This window comes from Notolabrus celidotus, chromosome 16 (assembly GCF_009762535.1).
Source record: "Notolabrus celidotus isolate fNotCel1 chromosome 16, fNotCel1.pri, whole genome shotgun sequence".
In the NCBI taxonomy this organism is placed as follows: Eukaryota; Metazoa; Chordata; class Actinopteri; order Labriformes; family Labridae; genus Notolabrus; species Notolabrus celidotus.
This window is the reverse complement of record NC_048287.1, coordinates 14231319-14253970: the sequence shown is the minus strand read 5'-3', so window position 1 is coordinate 14253970 and position 22652 is coordinate 14231319. Positions and strand designations below refer to the sequence as shown.

General features: G+C 40.6%; 1 protein-coding gene across 1 annotated transcript; it reads left to right on the top strand.

Moving 5' to 3' along the window:
* Positions 1 to 351: 351 nt before the first annotated feature.
* On the top strand, positions 352 to 20205 carry ago2 (argonaute RISC catalytic component 2). Its single transcript, XM_034705286.1, has 20 exons — positions 352 to 637; positions 2628 to 2675; positions 3770 to 3950; positions 4043 to 4163; positions 4266 to 4447; positions 4617 to 4753; positions 4848 to 4982; positions 5258 to 5345; positions 5932 to 6079; positions 6188 to 6307; positions 7344 to 7466; positions 7615 to 7748; positions 8132 to 8316; positions 8989 to 9148; positions 9272 to 9362; positions 9444 to 9638; positions 9807 to 9941; positions 10390 to 10491; positions 10654 to 10853; positions 10955 to 20205. Exons 1-20 carry the CDS (start codon positions 619 to 621, stop codon positions 11061 to 11063), a joined length of 2613 nt encoding a protein of 870 aa, XP_034561177.1. The 5' UTR covers positions 352 to 618; the 3' UTR covers positions 11064 to 20205.
* Positions 20206 to 22652: the final 2447 nt, after the last annotated feature.

Below are 22652 nucleotides of genomic sequence, written 5' to 3'. Positions count from 1 at the left end.
TTTTATTGTAGTTCTTATTCTTATTCTTATTCTTATTCTTATTCTTATGCCTTGTACAAAGAGAGCACAGTTTACTAAAGTCAAATTCCTTGTGTGTTCAAGCATACTTGGCGAATAAAGCTGATTCTGATTCTGATTCTTGGGGTATGATCTGACAACACTGTTTGGCTTTGCTGGAAGAGTCAGAGGTTTGGTGAATGTAGTTTGAAAATTGGGTTTTGTGCTTATAGTGTTGAGAAAAGCGTGGTGGATGTCAAGAAATGTGTGTTTTAGCAATTGAGAATACTGTAATAAGACGAAGAGGAATAATGTGTTTGACGGAAGTGGCCAAATACGGAAGTACCTCGGAGGGACTCCTCTTGTCCTGCATGGGTCCTTTCCGTGCTCTCTTTTCTCTCGGCTCCCGTTTTGTGTGTTGGGGGGATGGGGCCGTGCCGAGGATGAGACACTCCAAATATTTACCACTTGGCTTATTAAATATCTTCATTTCTGAACTGGGCTTTCTCAATTGCTCTTGTTTATAGATTTACTTTTCGACCACGTATGAGTTTAGGTGGAATTTGGCCACATTGAAGTGGAGTATCTACGTCCACGACACACGCTTCAAAAGTCGACAAAATGTATTCCTCTGCTGGAGGTAAGTGCTACAGCTAACACCAGGCTAAACGATGCTGAAAAACAACACGTTCATTTCACATCTCTGTGTTTCAGTGCTTTGTGCTATCGTGGAAACACAAACTCAGTTATTTTTTAATGTATGTAGTAATTACAGAAGTAAGAAAATCCTGAGGTTAAGAACATTTCGTCCCAAGCTTAGCTAGCGTGCAACAACAAGCCATGTTAGCTTCACCGAGAACTCTTATTCAACTTGTTGTTAGCTACACAATTTAATGATATGAAGTTAGATTGATGGACGTGTGTTTTCTTAATGAATATAACACAGAGATGATTTCGTTGAGTGTCTCCTTGTTGAAGTGAAAACAGAGAGTTGAAGCGGCCGACCATGCTATCTAATCTCATCACCTCCAGGGGCCATGCTCGGTTACTGTAGACTACTTAAAGTGGTCAATTAAAGCAATGTTGCCTCTTGTTTTACTAACATGTGCATTCCCGAACGTCATTAGATCACTCTGACAGTGTAAGACAGGCTTTATGATATTGAACACACAGATAGAAAAGAGAGATGTGCATGAAGTGGCTGAAACTTGGCAAAGTTTCATTAATGAAGGAAATGTTCATACATAGATTTATAAACTGGATGTATCCCTCTGTTATATTGATGTTTTGACCTAGGGGTTGGATTCTACGGAAGCCATAAGTGGACTTGCATGCATTACATTGTATTAACTCTCTAATGACCTGATAGTGTCTTAATATCAGTTGGTTTTTCAAGATCTGGCCCTATTTAAGGTATCTTGTAATCTCTGCAGAACTAAGGTAGTTTTCCCATTATGACAGATTGAACATACAGAGTTTGTGTTTATTTTTATAATTTTCGGCATTTAATAAAACAGTTTAATAAGCTGACCACCACACCAACATACACTACCAGTCAAAAGTTTGTCCACCCCTTCTCATTCAATGTTTTTTATTTATTTTAATTATATTCAACATTGTAGATTAATACTGAAGACATCAAAACTGAAATAATCTGATTTTGCCATAATCTGGATTACAACAGTAGTCAAATAGGGCTATCCATTGTGTACTAACCCTACCTCTGAACAACACAACTGATGGTCTCAAACACATTAAGAAGGCAAGTCATTCTACAAATGAAGTCTTGACAAGGCTCATGTTAATTAGAAACCATTCCAGGAGACCACTTCATGAAGCAGACTGAGAGAATACCAAGAGTGTGCAAAGCTGTCATGAAGGAGAAAGGGGGCTACTTTACAGAATCTAAAATATAAAACATATTCTGGGTTGTTTAACACTTTTTTGTTCATTAGATAATTCCATATATGTTCTTTCATAGTTTTGATGTCTTTGGTATTAATCTACAGTGTTTACAATAATTAAAATAAATACAAACTGTTGAATGAGAAGGTGTTTCTAAACTTTTGACTGGTAGTGTATGCTCTGCAGCTATTTCCAACACCAATGTCAAGTTGAATTCTGTTTGTTTGGTGCTTTTACATCTTTGGCAATGCAAGTTATGATCATGTGATGTAAAGATCTGAAGAATACAACTTAAATAAATGAAGTCCTTGAAACAGGGAAACAAGTTACATTGCATATTCTGACTCCATGTCTGCCCCGAGGCTTCTGAAGATGTATATGTTGTGGGAGACATCTCTGTTGTCTCTTGTCTAGGACTCCATTATTCATCGTCTTGCCTTGTAGCATAAGGCTATTTCTGGGAGAATGGGTGTCTTCAGCAGAATTAGATTGCCAGCTTGCTGGACTCCTTCTGTGTGCACACTGATAAGAGTTTTGAAGAAAAGTCGTCCTTGATGGGCGATCGTGAAAAAGACATTTGCATCAGGAATAGTTGTTCCTTTTAATTGAAGCTCCTGTGATAAGACGTGCAAATGTACTTTTCACTTCTTCTAGAAATATGCTCTTTGTGCTTTAGATCCGGGGGTTGCATTGAGTTCTTAACATGTCATTTTTGTCCTCTGTAGCCTCTGAGATGCTTGAGGGACCCCGGTCCTCCGGGTCAGCAAGCTCTGGTAAGTTCTGATTCCATATTTGGGCTTTAAAAGACCACTACTGACCACCCTATTGTTCCAGTATATATGGCAACACTTAACTTTTTTATATCCCACCATGACAGTATTTTCTCACGTGAAGTACAGTTTAACCTTCTGGCTGAACAATAAGTAGCACAGGAAATGTGTCCCAGGTGATTTAGCTGTACATGGGAGTAACTAAAGTGGACAGTGTCATTCTAGAGAGTCACTTTACCCTGACTGCACCTCATTCTGTGCTCTTAACAGCAGTGCTCTTGTGCACATAAAAGGTTATTAAAGCTATGCATTACTTGCTTTTATTGGCGTTATTCAGTTTGAATAAACAGAGCTGGAGCTGCAGCACAAAGATAAGGCTGTGATGGGCATGGCGAGTTTGCTCTAGTTGTAGATATGGAGCCTTCAGGTCGACTACAAGTGATGAAAGCGTGATGCATATTCTTCACGACGGAGGAAAGAGCTGTCAGAGTAGAGGACAAACAGGTGTTCCTGTCGGGAGCTGTGAAGGTCTAATCATCAGATACATAACAACGTTCATGCCTGTCACTCCAGCTTTAATGTGAAGTTAAGCAAAGATTAGATGTCTCTAACGGTGTCATGTTTGTCCATTCACAAGAGTGCATGATAAGGGCTTCATAACGAGGAGCAGTCTTGGAGCTGCCATAAAATGTACATTTGTATCAGCTGTATCCGGTTGCCTGCTGAGTCATTCCTCCATCACAGATTCACTTCACCCCAGACAAAGCCCCTTTGGGCTCATGATTTAAAATCTGCTTTGCAAGGCAAGAAAATATGTTGATGATTTGTGATTTCTGCCAAAAACATGCATAATGATAACAAAGTAAAACAAACAATAACAAACAACTATTAGAGTTTATGTTATCCCTAAATATTGTTTTTGAAAGAGAGTACATGACCATTTTATGCCCACTGTCCAGAAATGAAATGAAAATACTACTTATTAGGGAAGACAACAAAAATTGTGTCTCATAGACCCTGGGACATTTTGTAGTGTTTGTATAATTAAGTCCTAATGGTACACTTAAGCTCACCTTCATCTTACCCTCCCGATTCAGATCCCCCATCTTCTCCAGTGCCAGAATATGTCTTCAAGCCTCCATCCCGGCCAGACTTTGGCACCATGGGACGGACAATCAAGCTCCAAGCCAACTTCTTTGAGATGGAAATCCCTAAACTGGAGGTCTACCATTACGACATCGACATCAAGCCTGAGAAATGTCCTAGGAGGGTGAATCGGTGTGTACACATTTATACCTCATAAACAGCCCCTTGCATGTGTTTCTGCATTACTTAATCATTGTGCTTATTCATTGTCAATTTGTTTTCAGTGAGATTGTGGAGCACATGGTCCAGCACTTTAAAACTCAAATCTTTGGAGATCGAAAGCCGGTGTACGACGGGAGGAAGAATCTCTACACTGCCATGCCCTTACCCATAGGCCGAGACAAGGTATGTGGTTGTATGTAGGACAACCTTCAACAAGTCGATCCTCCAGATTTCAAAAAAGTAATGGTCGCTGTCTTTTTGTGTTCCCTGCCATCTGCCACACAGGTGGAGCTTGAGGTAACCATCCCTGGTGAAGGCAAAGATCGCAGCTTCAAAGTCTCAATCAAGTGGGTGTCCTGTGTAAGCCTTCAGGCCCTGCACGAGGCTCTTGCAGGGCGGCTACCCAGCGTCCCCTTTGAGACAGTCCAAGCCTTGGATGTGGTCATGAGACATCTGCCCTCAATGAGGTACGGTTGGAATGATTGAACCCTGATTCGTTGATATGTGATGGACTTCTTGCATTTTCACCATGAAGGTTATCTTGTAATGAAAACAACGTATAAGACTAGGTCAAGCATTGAAGAAGTAAATGTTGTGAAGTTGTCACGTCTAACAGCCGACTGTCGTGTGTTTCAGGTACACCCCAGTGGGCCGCTCTTTCTTCACGCCCTCAGAGGGATGCTCGAATCCTCTGGGCGGCGGCAGAGAGGTGTGGTTTGGCTTCCACCAATCTGTCAGGCCTTCCCTTTGGAAAATGATGCTCAACATCGACGGTGACTTTCATGTTGATTCTCCTCGACTCTTAAGGGTTGGAAGGTTGTTTTGTTCTTTATAAATCTCATCCGTGTGTGCTGGTTCTGTTTGCAGTTTCGGCCACCGCGTTCTACAAAGCCCAGCCTGTAATCGAGTTCATGTGCGAGGTCTTGGATTTTAAAAGCATTGAAGAACAACAGAAGCCTTTAACCGACTCTCAGAGAGTCAAATTTACAAAAGAAATCAAAGGTAGGTGAAGCCCGGGGATACGAGCTCTAGATCTTTATTGGATTTCTTTCTTTCTTTGGGTTACTTCTCTATGAAAGTAACCATAATAAGGCTGAAAAAGGCGATCAATGTTCAAAGGTTGTATCCTCAGATTGCTGCTGTTTTCTAATAAGAAAATAATTTTCTGTTTGTCTTTTCCTACCCTGTCTTACATCATGGAAGGAGACAATCCAGTATCTTGCGTCATTTAAAGTTAGCCTTTCCGTTTTGTCTATTCACATGATTCCTGCATGCAGGCCTGAAGGTGGAGATCACACACTGCGGCCAGATGAAGAGGAAGTACCGAGTTTGCAATGTGACCAGAAGACCAGCCAGCCACCAAACGTGAGAATATACCTTTATCTATTCTGTGTCCATCTTAAATGTTTGTTTATTCTCCCTCCATTATCACATGTAGATGGTTTGCAAAACTTGCCTTTTTACTGTGCTAAGCTTAGCTTGATGGTGTGAACATTGAGACTGACTTTTGTGATGCTGAAACTGCATATCAAATCAAATCAACTTTATTTATATAGTACTTTACACACAACACAGTTGATCCAATGTGCTTTACAGCAGAAAGTGAGGAAAACGAAGAGAAAATGAAATAAAAAAACACAAACAGAGGAAGAGAGAGGGAAAGAAGAGCAGTAAGAGCGCAATATAATTAAAAATGAAATTAACAGTAATAAAAACAACTGCCGTTAAAAGCTAATGAATAAAAGTGCGTTTTGAGACGACTTTTTAAAGTCTCGACCTAGGGGGAGAATTGGACGGTGGGGGGGAAGAGAATTCCACAGTTTTGGGGCACAGATGGAGAAGGCCCTGTCCCTATATCTCTTTGTCCATATCAATAGAAACATAGCCGCAAAGCACAAAGGTATCTGTATTTCTCTCCCTCTGACATTCCCATTGTGCTTTCTTCCCTCAGGTTCCCCCTGCAGCAGGAAAACGGCCAAACCATTGAATGCACAGTAGCACAGTACTTCAAAGACAAATACAAGCTCATCTTGAGATACCCCCACCTCCCGTGTCTACAGGTGGGACAGGAGCAGAAGCACACCTACCTACCTCTAGAGGTAAGCACCGTAAACCCCCCCTCTACTTATTTGTCTTTGTGATGGGTCACCCGGTTCATGGTTAATGTTTCTCTTGACCCTTTTTTGTGTCCTGCTTGTCCACCTCAGGTGTGTAACATAGTGGCAGGACAGCGCTGCATCAAAAAGCTGACAGACAATCAGACCTCCACTATGATCCGTGCCACAGCTCGATCAGCACCGGACCGTCAGGATGAGATCAGTAAACTGGTAAGTGACTGAAGGAAGTGTTTGCTGAATGTAACAACACCCCATAGTTGTCAAGACTCATGGTTTCCAAAAGTTTGAAGCTCGTTTTGTAAAAATGCAGAAGCCAGATGCTACCTACAGGGATTCACCAGTAAAGCACGCCAGGCAGTTGTGCTCCAAAAACAAACCATGTCAAGATTGTTAACTCAACAGCTTGATGCTCCACCAGGCTAACCAAATAAGCACAAACAGATGAAGTCTGTTACATTGATTGTTGTGTCTGACCTGTGACACATAACACACCAAAACAGCAATCTTTTGAAATGATGTTCGTAATACATTTTCATTTTTACAACCGTGTCACTCTGACTTACACAAAGGTTTGTTGTCTATGTTGTTAAAACATAATAAGATTCAGTGGCTGAATTCCCATACTCATTCTGAAAATGAAGTTTCACTCAGAGTGTTCTAGTGTGATAAGGAAGTTTCCGCCCATGTTGCCAAGGTTTTAGTGAGACACCCAGCACAGGCCCATGGGTGTGTGCTAATTTATCATAGGAGTCATGAACCCTGCTCCTGCCATAGTTTTCAGTAATAGTGATGGCGCATATATAATGACCATATCGTGTTGTTGTGTTGCATTTGGATTTAAAAAAAAAAGATTTCATAATAACATGCATTATTCCATGCACATTACAATCTAATATGCATGGTTATCTTAGCCAGCAACATGTTTTAGATGGATCTTTAATTAATTCTTGAAATACAAAAACATCTTGGCTTATGCTATACATTTCAGAACAGGCCTGATATATAATTTGACGCAATATCAAACCATTTATACATGTGTATATATACTAACTAAATGATTCTATACATCTGTAAAAGAAAGCTGAACAGATATGTACAACAACCACATCTCCCTTCATGACTACATTCCAGAAAAAACTTGAAACATCACAAATGACATCTTAAATCAGTTTAGGATGTAGGGATTTGGGCTGGTATGACATCATCATCTTGAAATCTAATACAACAGCTTTTTTTCTTTCCTCAGATGAGAAGTGCCAACTTCAACACTGACCCATACGTTCGTGAGTTTGGAGTGATGGTGAGGGATGAGATGACGGAAGTAAACGGCCGAGTCCTTCAAGCACCTTCAATTCTGTACGGAGGCAGGGTGAGTCAACCACAGTTTGGATATGTGTTTGTATGGTGACCTGGAGTTGCTGCAATACATCATTTACTGGTATGCATTTTTATTGCTGTATCCTCATGTTGTGCAGAGGGACTCCCACTTATGTGGATGCTGTCATTATTCATTTCAGAACAAAGCAATAGCCACACCGATCCAGGGAGTCTGGGACATGAGAAACAAGCAGTTCCACACTGGCATTGAGATCAAAGTGTGGGCCATCGCCTGCTTCGCACCACAGAGACAGTGCACTGAACTCCTGCTCAAGTAAGTAAAGAGCTCCAGCACGGTGCAAATGTCGTTTCACATCAGTAAGACCATGGGCCTCTTTGATGGTAGGTGGGTCGAAACTAGAGGCTGGTGGTGAAAAGTTGAAAGCCCAGTAAACACACCTGAAAGAAGACAAAGGACCTCAACCACAAGGATATTTTAGATAGCTCAAAGCTATCATATTAAAATGTTTCACATCGTTGGATTGTCCTCAACTGTCATGACAACCCTGTATTCAGAATGATTCACCCCTGTAGCCCCCATAAAGACTGAAGCATTTAAGCTCCAGTTCCTCAGTCTGCCTAAATGTTTACCTGTCACTTGCCATTACCCTCTCTTACGACCTAAACCTCACTAAACAAGTGCCTCTCTTTTCTCAGAGCGTTCACAGATCAGCTTCGAAAGATCTCAAGGGATGCAGGGATGCCCATCCAGGGTCAGCCTTGCTTCTGTAAATACGCCCAGGGAGCAGACAGTGTGGAGCCTATGTTCAGGCATCTCAAGTACACCTACCAGGGCCTGCAGCTGGTGGTCGTCATCCTCCCGGGGAAGACGCCCGTCTACGGTGAGGGATCCCCTTATACAATGTGCTGTTGAGGGAATATTTGCTCATACAGAGAAAGTAGATCTTTATAATCAGGGTTTGTTATATAAACATCAAGAATCACATACCATTGATTGCTGCATTAATAATGAATACCCAAGCAGCAACCTCCGCCCTAAAAGTCCAATGTAGAAGTGCTAAAAACTGCAGTTCATCAAGGATTTGCTTGAGGCTGGCTCCGGAAGTACCGTAAACTACATACACACCAATTCAAAAAAGCTGATCTTTACAGCAAAAATAAACATGTTTACAGCCTGGTACAAAAGACGAGTCTAGTCTGGATAGCTCATTTCTGGATCGGCACACACTACGGGGGGTGAATTTTTTTCTAATGCGGCAATTTCAAAGATATTGAGTTTACCAGTCTTCCAATGAGAGACCCATCTGCCTGCCGGAACACTGTAACTGTCGGCTAGGAGGCTCAAAGCCCGCCTCCTTACGTCACAATCAATCGACAGCAGCAATATGGCTGCCGATGACGTTTGGCCTCAAAACAGCGTTCAGAAACAGATGGGTGACGTCACGGATACTACGTCCATATTTTATACAGTCTGTGTATACCACAACAGGATCACAAATCATTTGTTTTGTATCTGACACCATGTTGAACTATTTCTCTCCCTTTTGTTTTAGCTGAGGTGAAACGTGTTGGAGACACAGTACTTGGCATGGCCACCCAGTGTGTGCAGGTGAAGAACGTTCAAAAAACAACCCCTCAGACCCTCTCCAACCTGTGTCTGAAGATTAACGTCAAGCTGGGCGGGGTCAATAACATCCTCCTCCCACAGGGCAGGTTAGTGAAAATGATGACATTAATAATAAAATGTTAATCCTGCTATGTGCTATTCAAAATACAGTGATAACCTTCTTCCATCGGATATTCACCTCTACCGTTACTCTGCACTCTTAATCCCAGGCCGTTGGTGTTCCAGCAGCCTGTGATTTTCCTGGGTGCAGATGTGACTCATCCTCCTGCTGGAGATGGGAAAAAGCCTTCAATCGCTGCTGTGAGTAACATCACATTAAAAATAGTGTTTGACAGTAGTAAATTCACCTCATTTAATACTGATATTTATTTCCCTATCCAGGTCGTTGGTAGTATGGATGCCCATCCCAGCAGATATTGCGCAACAGTCCGGGTGCAGCAGCACCGCCAGGACATCATCCAGGACCTGGCTGCCATGGTGAGGGAGCTTCTCATCCAGTTCTATAAGTCGACCCGCTTCAAGCCCACCAGAATCATCTACTACCGTGACGGCATTTCCGAGGGCCAATTCAACCAGGTGAGACTCAGAGGAGGAATGATCCTGAATCAACAACATCAGGAATATGTATTTGTTGTGTTAGCTACATATGCTGTGTTCTTCATTTATTGCACATTTTTAACAAAAAGCGTTGATAACTTTACTACTGCTGTCCACGTGTAAATCTTTTCACTGGTGAAAATGCAGGTCCTTCAGCATGAGTTACTAGCTATCCGCGAGGCCTGCATCAAACTGGAGAAAGACTACCAGCCCGGTATCACCTTTGTGGTGGTGCAGAAGAGACACCACACCAGACTGTTCTGCATGGACCGAAACGAGAGGGTCAGTATTGTGTCATTGGGAGGAGGGTCATTTAAAATGAATCCCTTCTGTCTACCCCTCCCTGACCTGCTGTTGTACAAAGAATCTGACAGCCACATGCCGGGAGGAGAGAAACAGTGAGAAGAAGAGAGTGATGTTGTAAATGAGTGGGGCTTGACTTCCCTGCTTGGCAGAGGCATACAACTGAACAACTGTAATTCTAGTTTGGCTCTTTATCTGGGTTACCGTATTGACTGAAGTGAAGCATCTGTAGCAGTAGTACAATTTTTTTTTTTGTCATGTACCCAAGCTAGCAGCTCTTGCATGATGCCTCTTCAGTTAGATTCTCGTAACTTAGTAAGTGACACTAGTACAAGTACCTCAGTCAAACATGGGCTTGGTCGTGTCCATCCAATACATGGCCGCTGACTTGAAATCATTCTGACTATTTCTGTTTTGGTTTATGCAGGTTGGGAAGAGTGGCAACATTCCTGCAGGTACCACAGTGGACACCAAAATCACCCACCCATCAGAGTTTGACTTCTACCTTTGCAGTCACGCTGGCATTCAGGTAAGAACTGGATTAGTATCCTATATATCCAAAATGACAAGTTAAGCTGCTCATGTGCCTGTAAACTGATGATCAGCAAACCTGGCCAAGAACATAAGACTGACTCTAAAGGCACAAAACAACCATTTTAAACTTTTTTTGTTTTCTTTTCACGTATTGTAGGGTACCAGCCGGCCGTCTCACTACCATGTGCTCTGGGACGACAACCACTTCTCCTCAGACGAACTGCAGGTCCTTACGTACCAGCTATGTCACACATATGTGCGTTGTACCCGGTCAGTCTCCATCCCAGCACCAGCTTACTACGCTCATTTGGTGGCTTTTCGGGCTCGCTATCACTTGGTGGACAAAGAGCATGACAGGTAAAGATCCAGTCGTTTGCTATACCTGCTGCATATATAAGTATTCTTGTAGATCCAACAGCCCTCAACAACTCTATAATATTTTGATGTTGTCATTTCAGTGCTGAGGGCAGCCATACGTCAGGCCAGAGTAATGGGCGGGACCAACAGGCCTTGGCCAAGGCCGTCCAGATCCACCAGGACACTCTGCGCACCATGTACTTTGCCTGAGAGCGCACAACCCCAGGTTGGCGTGGGTGACATCCCACTGATGAAACACACTACCCCTTGCTGTCTCACCGTCAGCTGTAGATAGTTCACAGTGGTGATCTCCCTCATAAGAGACCTGTCAGTCACCAATATGTCTACAATTGTACTTCAGCCCCCGACTCACCCAAACAAAGCCAGCTGTTAGACTGTAAGACGCATAATGATCCCTCTTTTCTCGAGGTTTGAGCTGGAAGAGGTGTTCTTTACATGTTGTGCATTAGTGTGTGTTTTTATTTGTCGTAGGGAATTATGTTGCAAAATATGGACGCAAAAGTATGTACACTGACGGAAGAAATCATTTCTAAACTAGAGGACAGTATCATTCTACACTCGGGTGATTAATAATTCAGAAGTTCACCCTCCTCCTCCTGTCTCCATTGCTTGTTGGGGCATCGGTGCTTGAAGGGAGAAGGATCAAATTTATCAAAAGATTAGGGGTCTGTTTGCTGTTTAAATGCCTATTGATTTACTCCTCTGACAAACATTATTTAACAGCCAATCAAAGCAAAGTGCACTGACCAGAATGGGTACTTCAATCAGGACTTTAAGTACTTAATATGTTGAGGCTTGTGTGTGATTTTTCACATAGGGCACTATGTGATGAGAAGTGCCATTTGAGACCACCTTTCTGTCGTCTTTTCTGTGTAAAACTATGAATTATTATTCCCACGTCTGCTGGGGTTTTCAGTATTTGTCCTTGATTGACAGTGATGACCGTTTAATGCCAAATCTGGTGATAACATACTAAAGGATTCTCCGCATCAGATTTATCATCTACCCTTGAACCAACACTTTCGTTTATTCCCGAAGCTTTCAGTGCTCAGATAAAGATTGAAAAACAGCGATATTATTCTACTCTGCCTCTCCTGTTAGTCTGAACTGAAAGAGCTGCATCAGTAATCTAATTCCAATCTGCAGAAATATTTAATTGGGACTGGTTCCCAACAAGGACACCTTTCTAATGTACTCTGAGCCATGTTGAGAAAAAGACACATGATGTAGAAATCAACATAGAGGGGAACTTGATGAAATCCCCCCCCCCCCCCCCCCCCCCCCCCACCCTCCGTCTGTTTTTATTGTCTAATTTAATTTCAATCAATTCTTTGTAGTGAATATGCATGTAGCTGACTCATGTTTTAGACATATAGGCATTTTTGTGATATTCGTTTTATTTCCTCCTTTATATACATTAACCCTTCTTTTATGTTTTAATGTAAATAGCAGCAGAATAGTGTTTTCTGCAGTGCTTTAGTCTGAGCGGGATATTTCTGTGGCGCTCGGTATCCAGGCGTTCGGTACAGCGGAGTGAAAGCTGCAACATTTTTAGAGTTTAACTGATTGAAATTCCCTCAAAACAACAAAAAAAACTGTGTTTGCTCCACAAGTTTGGAGCAGTCGTCGCACAAAAGCTTGGGTTTTATGCAAATGACTTTTTGTGAGTCTTTATTCTATATAGTAAAGTTGGTAATGAGGTATATTTTGAATAAGCTTTCAGCGGAGGCTGCTGAAATATAATAGAGATTTTTTTTAAATGACCGGCCCACATGTAGTCTAAATTAACACTGTCTATTTGTATACAGATTTTAAATGCAAATACTCTCTTGCCTTCTAAGACTGTTACAGTCTTACCAATAATACTAGACATTTCCTAACATCCCACATACGTTTTACTACTAAGTTAAGCTGGCGAATGTTCTCGTAGTCTAGATTGGAGGCGAGTAGTCTACATTTTCTAACTATGCATCATTTTTAACCAAGAGATTTAGCAGTGAGGGCATCTCACATGAATTTGGGTCATTCCTAGAGGTAGATAATCAGGGCTTTTATTTTGTTTTTGTTTTTTAGCATGTTGCATTTTGTAGTGTTTCTTAGTGCGTTTCAGCATCTTCATGCCTTTCTTACGGGATGAAGTATTTATGTGGTCATTTGTAACCGTGTAGATTTTATAGCCTGAAAATTGGGTGTATCCTTTGTAACACGCAATCTTTCTTAGCCAAACAAGATTACAAATTTTTACATGATTAATATTCAAAAGACACGTAAGCACAAAAACAAAAGGACATCTTGATTCTAGGTGCTAGAAGTTTTCACTGTAAACCACCTTAAATCCTCACTGGACTGGTCAACAAGGCTTTTGACATTATGTACGTTTAAAAAGATGCTTCATCATGTCGAGGATCTTTTGTCTCCCTCTGACGACCTCTCTGTGTTACCCTTTTTATTCATTATTACCTGTAAAGCAAATAGAAATCCGACTGACTGTGTTTGTGGGGCATTCTGAAAAAAAAAAATCATGTACTTGATATTTACTGTTATGATGTCAATATTGTTCTTATCGGTGCTGGTCTCACAACATGTAAAATTTGGATGCACTTTTGATAGCAGAGCCTCGGTGCGACTTCTACGTACGGATCGCGGCGGGGGGGCTCAGCCATATTGCGTGACACTGGTGTAATTGTACGGAAATGGCCGCGTGTTCTACCTCTTGTTACCTGTTAAAGTGTTATGGTAACATCACACTGCGAGCCATTTCTGCATAATTACCCCTGCTATCTATCAAATTGGCATTTTTTTGGAGTCTTGCATTGACAGTAGAGGTTTGAAACGCTTGGTGTGCATGATGCTATATGCGCTTTCTCAGTTTATGTAGGTGTGTATTTTCCCATAGTTGAACTCAAACTGATAAGAGAGAATGTGTCTTCTTTTTTTTTGTCCTTCTTGAGCGTTGAGCTGTACGACCAAACTCTTGACGTGTGTTTGTAGTCACACGCAGCTTTCCCTTCTTTCTTTCCATTTATTCTATGCACCATTGAAATGACAGACACCAACTAATGCAAAGCCCACACAAGGTTTGATCAATGTTTTTCCTTAGCCTGGACAAATTGTAAATTAACCCCTGTGGTGCTGACTGTTAAAGTTACTTGAAAGCTGACAAAAGTACAAAGAGCACAGGATGAAAACCATGTTAAAATATGCTCATGTAAAGATGAGCAGGCCTTTAACCAGTGAAACTTCACCACAGGACATTGTATTTCAATCATCCAATCATGTACCGACAAATGTCATCCAAGTGCGACAGGACCAGAACGAAAGATGTTGTTTGATGGAGGCTGGTGTCAGGTGGATCGCCGGTGTTGGTCTGTGATTGGCAGTGTGAATGTCCTCAGAGAAACGCCTGCCATATTGTGTAAAGAGTGGGGAAGGTTAACAAGTGTCCTAAATAATAATGTGCTGAAATTCATCATCGTTTGATGAGATGGCGTTTTATTTGTTGTTACTGCTTCTGTTTGTGTTTGAAATGACCTTTACCAGCACCTTAAAACAGCAGATCAGAATGGCATTGCTTCTTTTTCCCGGAAAATAAAACCCCAAACATTTGATGATGTTTTTGCACTAAACAAGAATGGACTTCTGTAGCTGTTTCGGCATTAAGAGTGTTCATCAGGTGGCAGACGGGCAGCCTCTTTGTTTGGATCTAGACGTTGGCTTTTCAGACTACACTGATGGGACACAGCCAACGGGCCTGAGAGCCTCTGTGTGCGAGTCTACCGGTCCAACCAGCATTCAGCATTTCATCTTTTGAGAAATATCCTTCTGCCTTTTTAAATGTTAACATAGGAGTGAAGCTTGTGGACGGGTTGCCTTTTTGTACAGTGAGGTGAGAGAAAGGTGCTTTATGCAAAACTGACGTGTCGAAAAGACACGATTTCTGAGGAGACATGAATGCCAAAGTGCTGAGTGAAGACTTATGTATGTGTGTTTTAAAGGAAGGCCTCTGTCTATATGAGTATCACTAGACTATACATATCAATATTCAGACATCTGCTTGATCAAGAAGTCAAGAATGTGTACGCAACAAAAACGACTACACCAGCCTGAATGATTGTGGCGCTGTTTCACAAATTTAATGGTGCCCCAGGTGCTCAGTTTGGAACTCAAAACAGCTGCACTGGTAATGATCTCACAGGATCTTTTGTCTCATGTTTCACCTCAGTTTGGCTGACTATCTTTTAAAGCGGCGAAAGCCAAGGCACACAGCTGGTTTTTAAACATACACATATCATAAGCTAATTGAATTGACAAGTCAGTATGTATTTTTTTCATGTGTAACTTTGCTTACATTTCTGGTTTCAAAAGGCTGAAATGAAATTCCTCCTAAGTTGTAACGATCAGCGTTTTTTACATTTCTTGTTCGTGAGGATTAAAATAAAGTCTGTTTTTAGATGAAGCAGCAACTCGTACATTGATTCCTTCTAAAACGTTTCCTCTGTAAAGTATCTTTCCGCCTCTCATCCGTCTCTTGTAGAGAATCTGTTGCTAATATAAAGAGACCTCTTGTAGAGTAGAACCTATTTTCCTAGCTCCAAATAATAACAATGAATGTACTCAGAGCCTGCGTGGTTTGTAATATTGTATAGGCTATCCATCCAGTACATTTATACTTTGCTTCTTGTGTACAGCCTTTTTATTTTTCCGTGTTTTATCCTATTTATAGGCTTTAATAATTGCAGAAAGTATTACGTTTTCTTCTTTGATATTTCCTGGATTTAGATATCACCCACATCACCGCTGATACATTCATGTTTTCACTGATCCACAGGAGGTATAAACCGAGTATACAGTTGCGACGTCTTTCTCTGGATGTTGGCTACTGTAGTTGTAGTTGACTAACATTTCACACTGGTGCAAAGAGTTGTCATCTTGTATGTTCTGGAGTCATGATTGTGTGAGGTGCTGTAACATAAGAGCTCTGAGTGTGTGTGTGTGTGTGAGTGTGAGTGTGTGTGTGCGTGTGCGTGTATATTTGATTGTTGCTTTGGTGTGTGTTTGCTGTTAGTTTTTGGCTTCTGCTTAAGCCCTCAGTCATATATTCCTCTGATGTCACAGAGTTGTCCTGTAAAATCCCCAAAATCCTCCCAGAGCGCAGTGCCACTTGAAAGCTAACAAGCTAAGGTTTTTTATCCGGGTATTGTTTTGTTCCTTACTTTTGGTGATTGTGTGACAACGCAGATGTTTTTTTAAAGATATTCAAGATACCTTTTGTTAATTTCAAGGCACTCAGCCAGCTTCAGCAAGAATTATTTTCTCTTCCTGTTTTTAGAAGAAACTTTTTGAAGCATCACTTTGTCCTTGACAGTCATTCTTTATCATGTTCACAAACTTACCTGTAGCCATTTAACACCGGAGCAGTGCACACAAGGTCTCAGCAGTTAAAGCAAAATCTGAATCAGTTAGTAAAGATTTGAACCTGGTGTTGACCTTACCATAGCTCCTTTTGTCCACTGAACAGTCGTGTTGAGCCTTTTGTTTTAAAAGAGAGATTTAGAAAACGTCTTAAGGAAATCTCTCCGTGTGTTAAAGCAGTCCTTTGGCAGACAAATTTCCATTGTTGTTTCGAGTTGGTGCGCCGACTGTTTTCGCTATACTAGCAGTGCGACTATGCAGAGGGTAACTTTGATCTGACCCTAGATATCTCAAAAACTCTATGGATTGCCATAAAACTCTCTTCAAACATTGTTCCCAAAAGAACAGATCCCAATGACCTAGTAGGGATCTCCCAATCAGCTTTTTTGGGTCCTGTTGGATCCAGTTTTTCTCAAGGATATTTGTCCTTCCTTTTAAAGTCCAGAGTTTGTTGCTTTGGCGCAGCAACCTTTTCCTCCGTTGCTTTAGTGAACACGCTGTATTCTGAGCATGTTTATATTTCAGTTGTCCCATTGGTCGGTAGCCAAGCGTTCTAGGTTTGTATAACTGTATATATTAATGAAAATAATAATAAACGGGACATCAATGTGGAACTCCTACCATGGCTTAAACTTTATATCATAAACATGTTCACAGCCAGCCATATTACAGCAACAATAACTGCTTCACAGCAGCCTACGGTAACTCTCTAGGGACATATGGTTCAAAAGGCAAAGACACTCGCCAAACACAAGGCGATCTGTTACATTAGTATTGAACGCAGCTCTACTGCTACCACCTCACAAAATGATTGTTTATATTGCACGTGGCTGTTGGACTATTTTCACTTTCTAGTTTGAAATATTGCCACACTGCTGATATTCTAGCTACTGGGTTGCTAAAGTTACCAAGTTACTTAGTTACTAAGCTAAGTTACTGGTGCGCTAACTTTCTGCAGCAAATTGTACTCATTTTAGAACAGCTGAAGTAAATGATTTGGATGAGATGATCGGCTCAAAATTGCAACAATATGAACTTGTGTATTCACGAATGAAGTCAGACTTCAAGAGCATTATCTGCTCTAACGAAACTGACCCCGACATTTAAGATTAGCTGAGCAAAGAGATCCAACATCATCGTTGATTGGAACAAGTAGTTTCTGACTGCTGTGACTGAACCAGACAGCGACGTAGCTTCCTTCAGTGGACATAAGAAGTGGAATTAGGTTCTGTAGTAAATGTAATGCTGACTGTGGAGAACTGTTACCGAGCTTCACCAAACCAAACCAAGGCCATCCAGCTGATGTACGTGTATCCAATCATGGAAGGCACATTGTGGGTATTTTATATTTTAAAAGCATTTCTAGTCTTCGGCATGACTTGGCTTCTTATTTACCAACTTGGATAAGAAACTACCTCAGAGCAGTGTCAGGTGCTAGCTAATATTAGCCCTAATTTATAACAATGGTAACAAAATCAAAAATTGTTGTGACCAAACCAATACAAGCCAATATAGTGTAAGAGCACACTGTTCTTTCCTTGAACCTTAAGAAATGGAAAAACCAAGTCATCGTGTACGACTGATTGGTTGCTTTAGTTGGTTACATTGTAGGGGACCAAATTTTTGTAATTGGGGTTATCATCATGTTTCTATTGACTCATTATTTTTCAAAAACAGTCGGCACAATCCAGGACTGTAATCATGACCCAATCATTTATCAGCAAACGTGCCATCAGAAATTAATTTCTTTCCATATGACAGTGTTTGATTATTGGAGGTAATACTGGTATAACTGAGAAGTATGGTTGAGATTTGTTGGAAAGGTGTTGTACAGCAATAACGTTGGTGTGTTGGCTGCGGATTGTTGGTAATTTGTTTGTTGAACATCAGTCTGTCCTTATAACGCCAGTCCAGATATTGCTCAGTGAACATGTAAGACATGAAAAAGTTTATTTTCATTCTTGGAACCAGTTTGTACTGGATTGGTTTGACCAGAAAGTTAATATATGTCGTTTTCATACTGGATAGAGCCATTCCACATGATCAAATACCTACATATCTTTGCCGTGTCAACCCAATACTGCAATAAAACCATTCGTTCTCAGTTCCTTTCCACTTATCCTGTAATAAGCCAGACTCAATGCCATTTATGTTAAGGGTATAAGATAACAACTTACAAAGGGAATATACACATTTAAACACACTTTACAACCTAAACTTCAATGAAAGGTACATATGATGTGTGGCGAATAACGCCAGTCTGTCGTAACTTTAACTGAAAACATCCAGCGTGTTCGTACTTCTTTTTATGTGTGCCTTTTGTCGGATCTCTCTCTTTTCCATCTGGTTTGTGATTCTTTCAAAAGAAAGATTTGACAAAAATCTTGTGCGCCACATAAAAAAATCGACTTTCCATTTTTTAATTATCATGCAACCTTGCGTGTAGATGCTGCATAGAACGATCAGTATTTGTGTTTTGCACTTTCCAAGCAGTCTCAAATAAAAAATGGCCCACATGAGGGCAGAAAGTAAAAAGAAATAACTGACGAGGTATTTTATGCTATCAATAGGAATTATAAGGAATAATATGACTTTGAAGAGCTTTTCTAAAAAGGTTGATATATCTATATATATTCATGAAGTACCTCATAAGCCTGATATATGCTGCATTGACTTTTTTTTTCTGTAGTGTACTTCAAAATGTCCAATAAAATTTTAATTACCCCTTTTTTTTGGGAGGTTTGAATGTCACTACAGGCTGTGCACACGCCACAACCCGTAAATATGATCGACTTCTGTTGTAACAAATGAGTTCGTTACACCTTGTGGCCAAATGAAAATGTGTCATTTATGCAATTTTTACACAAATCTCATCAGTCACTCTCAGTTGTAGCTTCATCATATTTCTGTGCTCTGTCTTTTACTTTTTTTGTGCATTTTCTGTGTCTGTGTAGCCAAAAAAAAAATATCGGGTTTAGTTGACAAAGAAGCCTCCTGCGAGGCTCTGTGGTATAAAACACGACTGTTGACTCAGGTATTGTCGTGAAAGGGCTGTATCTGCTATACTGCATCCCCCATCACTACCACCCCCTCCTCCCCTGCACCTTTGTCTTAATATAGCCTTAGATCTACATGTGAGGTCCCTATTTGGCCTTAAAAGTTGAACAAATTATGCACTACAATTTCACAGACTTGACAGAAAAAGCTCCATTTTTGATTCAGACACATTTTTTTGAAGCGTTGCCATGTTATCTACCTCCTATGAATGTAGGGACTGTCCTGGAATTGTAGTCCACCGCAAAACTGAAAGAAAAGAAGACAATCATCTGTAGATTCTTGAAAATGTCAAATATCCCCCTTTTCATCCAAACATAGAGCTGATTCCAGGGCACTCCGTTTTTTTCCCTCACTGGCCATTTTCATTTTCACTGTTTTTTTAATTGTAAGCCATGATGGAGAAGCAAAGTGACCAAAGTCTCTTTACGAAGGCAGCCCAGCACAGCCGCGTGAATTCAAACCTCCCTTCATTTGTGTCATTTTGAGCTCAGCTCTGAGTTGTTGTTTATATATTTCTCTTTCTCTCTCTTCTTCTCTCTCTCTCTTCTCCCTTATTTAAACCACGACATGCCAAAACTGAATTTGCTGTCATTCCTGTTCTGGTGAGGGTCTTTATGTTGCTCATTTATAATTTGTTCACATCCACTGCTAAGCTCCTTGTTCTTGTTGTTGTAAAGTTGTGAGCTTTGATTTCTATTTTTCATTTCCTGATTTTTTTTTTTTGTTTGTTAACAACTATACTTACAGAACACAAGATATGCTGTAAACCCTGTTAGGACATAATGTGAATACGTATCACTTAATATAGTTCACTCTTTGGCTTGACTGTAAGTTGCGTTAATTAATAAAAATGTTGAAAAACTTCTCGTGTTGACTCTTTCATTATCCAATCCATTTGTCTTTCCTACTTTCCATACAAGGCTGTTTTCAGTGGAAGTTTCTCAGTGTGCTATGACTGTGTGAGACTGTTCAGAGTAGCAAGAACCTGGATATGAACCATTACAATGATATTTATTATATTCTTTTTAACTATTATTCACTCTTCTGTCTCCTGGCACGTTCAAAATATATTTAGTGTATGTCATTGTTAGTTTTCAAATGAAGCTTTAAAGACCTGTTGCTGAAGTTAAGAGGTTGTAGGTTAAATAATCTGCTAGTAAGATAGATGTATAAGAACTATATTATACGTCAGTGACTTAAGAAGAAAGTGTGCATGTGACTTTTTTCTAATAGAAAGTGGAAAATCACAAACTCCCATCCAAAAATAAACTTCGGCTAAAAGGGGAAAGTCTTAAAAACACAAAGTGTCCCAGGCCAACCCAGTATGTAACTAATGAAGTTACATGATGGATTGAAAGAGCGTTTAAGTTTCTCTTTTGAGCAATGCTCAAATATTTCCTCATTGCTGGGGCATCCACAGAAAATTGCAATTTCAAATCAATCAATCTTTATTTGTATAGTGCCAAATCACAACAAAGACATCAAGATACTCAAGACACTTTTACAAACCTAGCAGGTGTAGACCATACTCTATGTTAAATGATTAATGAAGACCCAACGTCAAGACTGGATAAGATCCATTCCCCTCGTACTGACAGGACGGTCTTATCTCATCTTAATCCTCCATGAGCATTGCACCACGCAGTATTGAGCTAGTTATTGTGGCAAGGACTTCCTTTAATGGGCAGAAACCTCGAGCAGAACCAGACTCGTGTTAGACAGCCATCTGTCTTGACCAAATTCAAATGTATTATCCGGGAAAGGATAATACATAGTACAGGAAAGTCTCCACTTAATGGAGACTTCCAGTGACTATCAAATGGCCACGGTTTGATAGTCACACATTGAGGAGTATTTTCATCATAGACTGTATAAAAAATACTTTCTATGACTTCACTTCCTGTCACCTGAAAAGGTGTTTCTCAGCCCGGTGGTGGCCATTTTGGAAATGCTGGCTGTTTCCGAAACCGCCTACTATACTAGCAGTGCGTACTGATTTGGCCAAAATTCAGTATGTAGTAAGTAGTATGTGAACAAGAGCAAAATCTGCAGTATGACAAAACTACCCGGATGTCTACTGATTCGGGAAAATATCTCAGTATACATTGGACCAGTCTGCCTCGCGTACTGTTTCCCATAATGCACAGCGCTCGTTCCGCTTTTTCTTTTTCCTTCTTTTTTTGACGAGAGGAAATCCGTTTTTGGGTGCTGTGAAGGTTATTGAATTACATATAAACCACTTCCTAACCTTTTAAATCATACGTGGATGCTAAAGAAGCAGTTTCTCTATCGGCTTCGCCATTGTTTACTTCCGCTTTCCGAAACTGGAAATCTAGTGACGTCTGACCCAGTGTACTGCAACACAGATCAAACAGAACAGTCATAATACAGACTAAATTCAAACACAGTATGTAGTAGGTAATACCTACTGCCTTCTACAAGGGCTGTTTCCGAAACCACCTGCTACATACTAGCTACGAATGTAGTATGCAGTACGTACTGCATACTGCATACTGTGTATGAAGGTAGTATGTAGTATGACTGTTCTGTTGGATCTGTTCTGCAGTATGCTGGGTCAGAGGTCGCTAGATTTACGGTTTTGGAAAGCGGAAGGAAAAAAATGGCCAAGCTGATAGAGAAACTGCTTCTTTAGCATCCACTTATTACTAAAAAAAAGTTAGGAAGTGGTTCATATGGCATGTAATAATTTTCACAGCACCTAAAACTGAGTGCCCCCCCATCATATATTGAAAAAAGAAGAAGCGGAACGTTAGCACTGTGCAATGTAGGAAAGAGTGAGGGAGACTTGTCCACTGCATACTGAATAATTTTACCCAATTAGTACCACATCTGGGTAGTTATGGCATACTGCAGATTTTGCTGTTGTTCACATACTGCAACTTACATGCTGAATTTTGGCCAAATCAGTACGTACTGCCAGTAAAGTAGGCGGAGTGCTCCTAATTCTGCAAATGTATGTGTAACTGTTAGCCTTTATGTTATTTTAATGGATGCACTATAAAAAGTTCTTTGTCAGTACAGTGTGCACAAATAAAGAAATGAGCTACACAGACATACAACAAACCAGGCAGTAAACATGTTTATTCCTGCTTTTAACAAGGGGCCTAATCAGCTTCTATGGATTTGCAGTTACAGCCTCAGGTGGACACTCGTGGACCTGCAGTGTTTGTTTTTCAATTTGCATTGGCTTCACTTTTGTACACCTGAGGATTCTGCATGGTTTTTATCCACTAATGTAAATAAATTAATTTAAATTCTGTCTCCACAAATGACTGACATAGTACAATG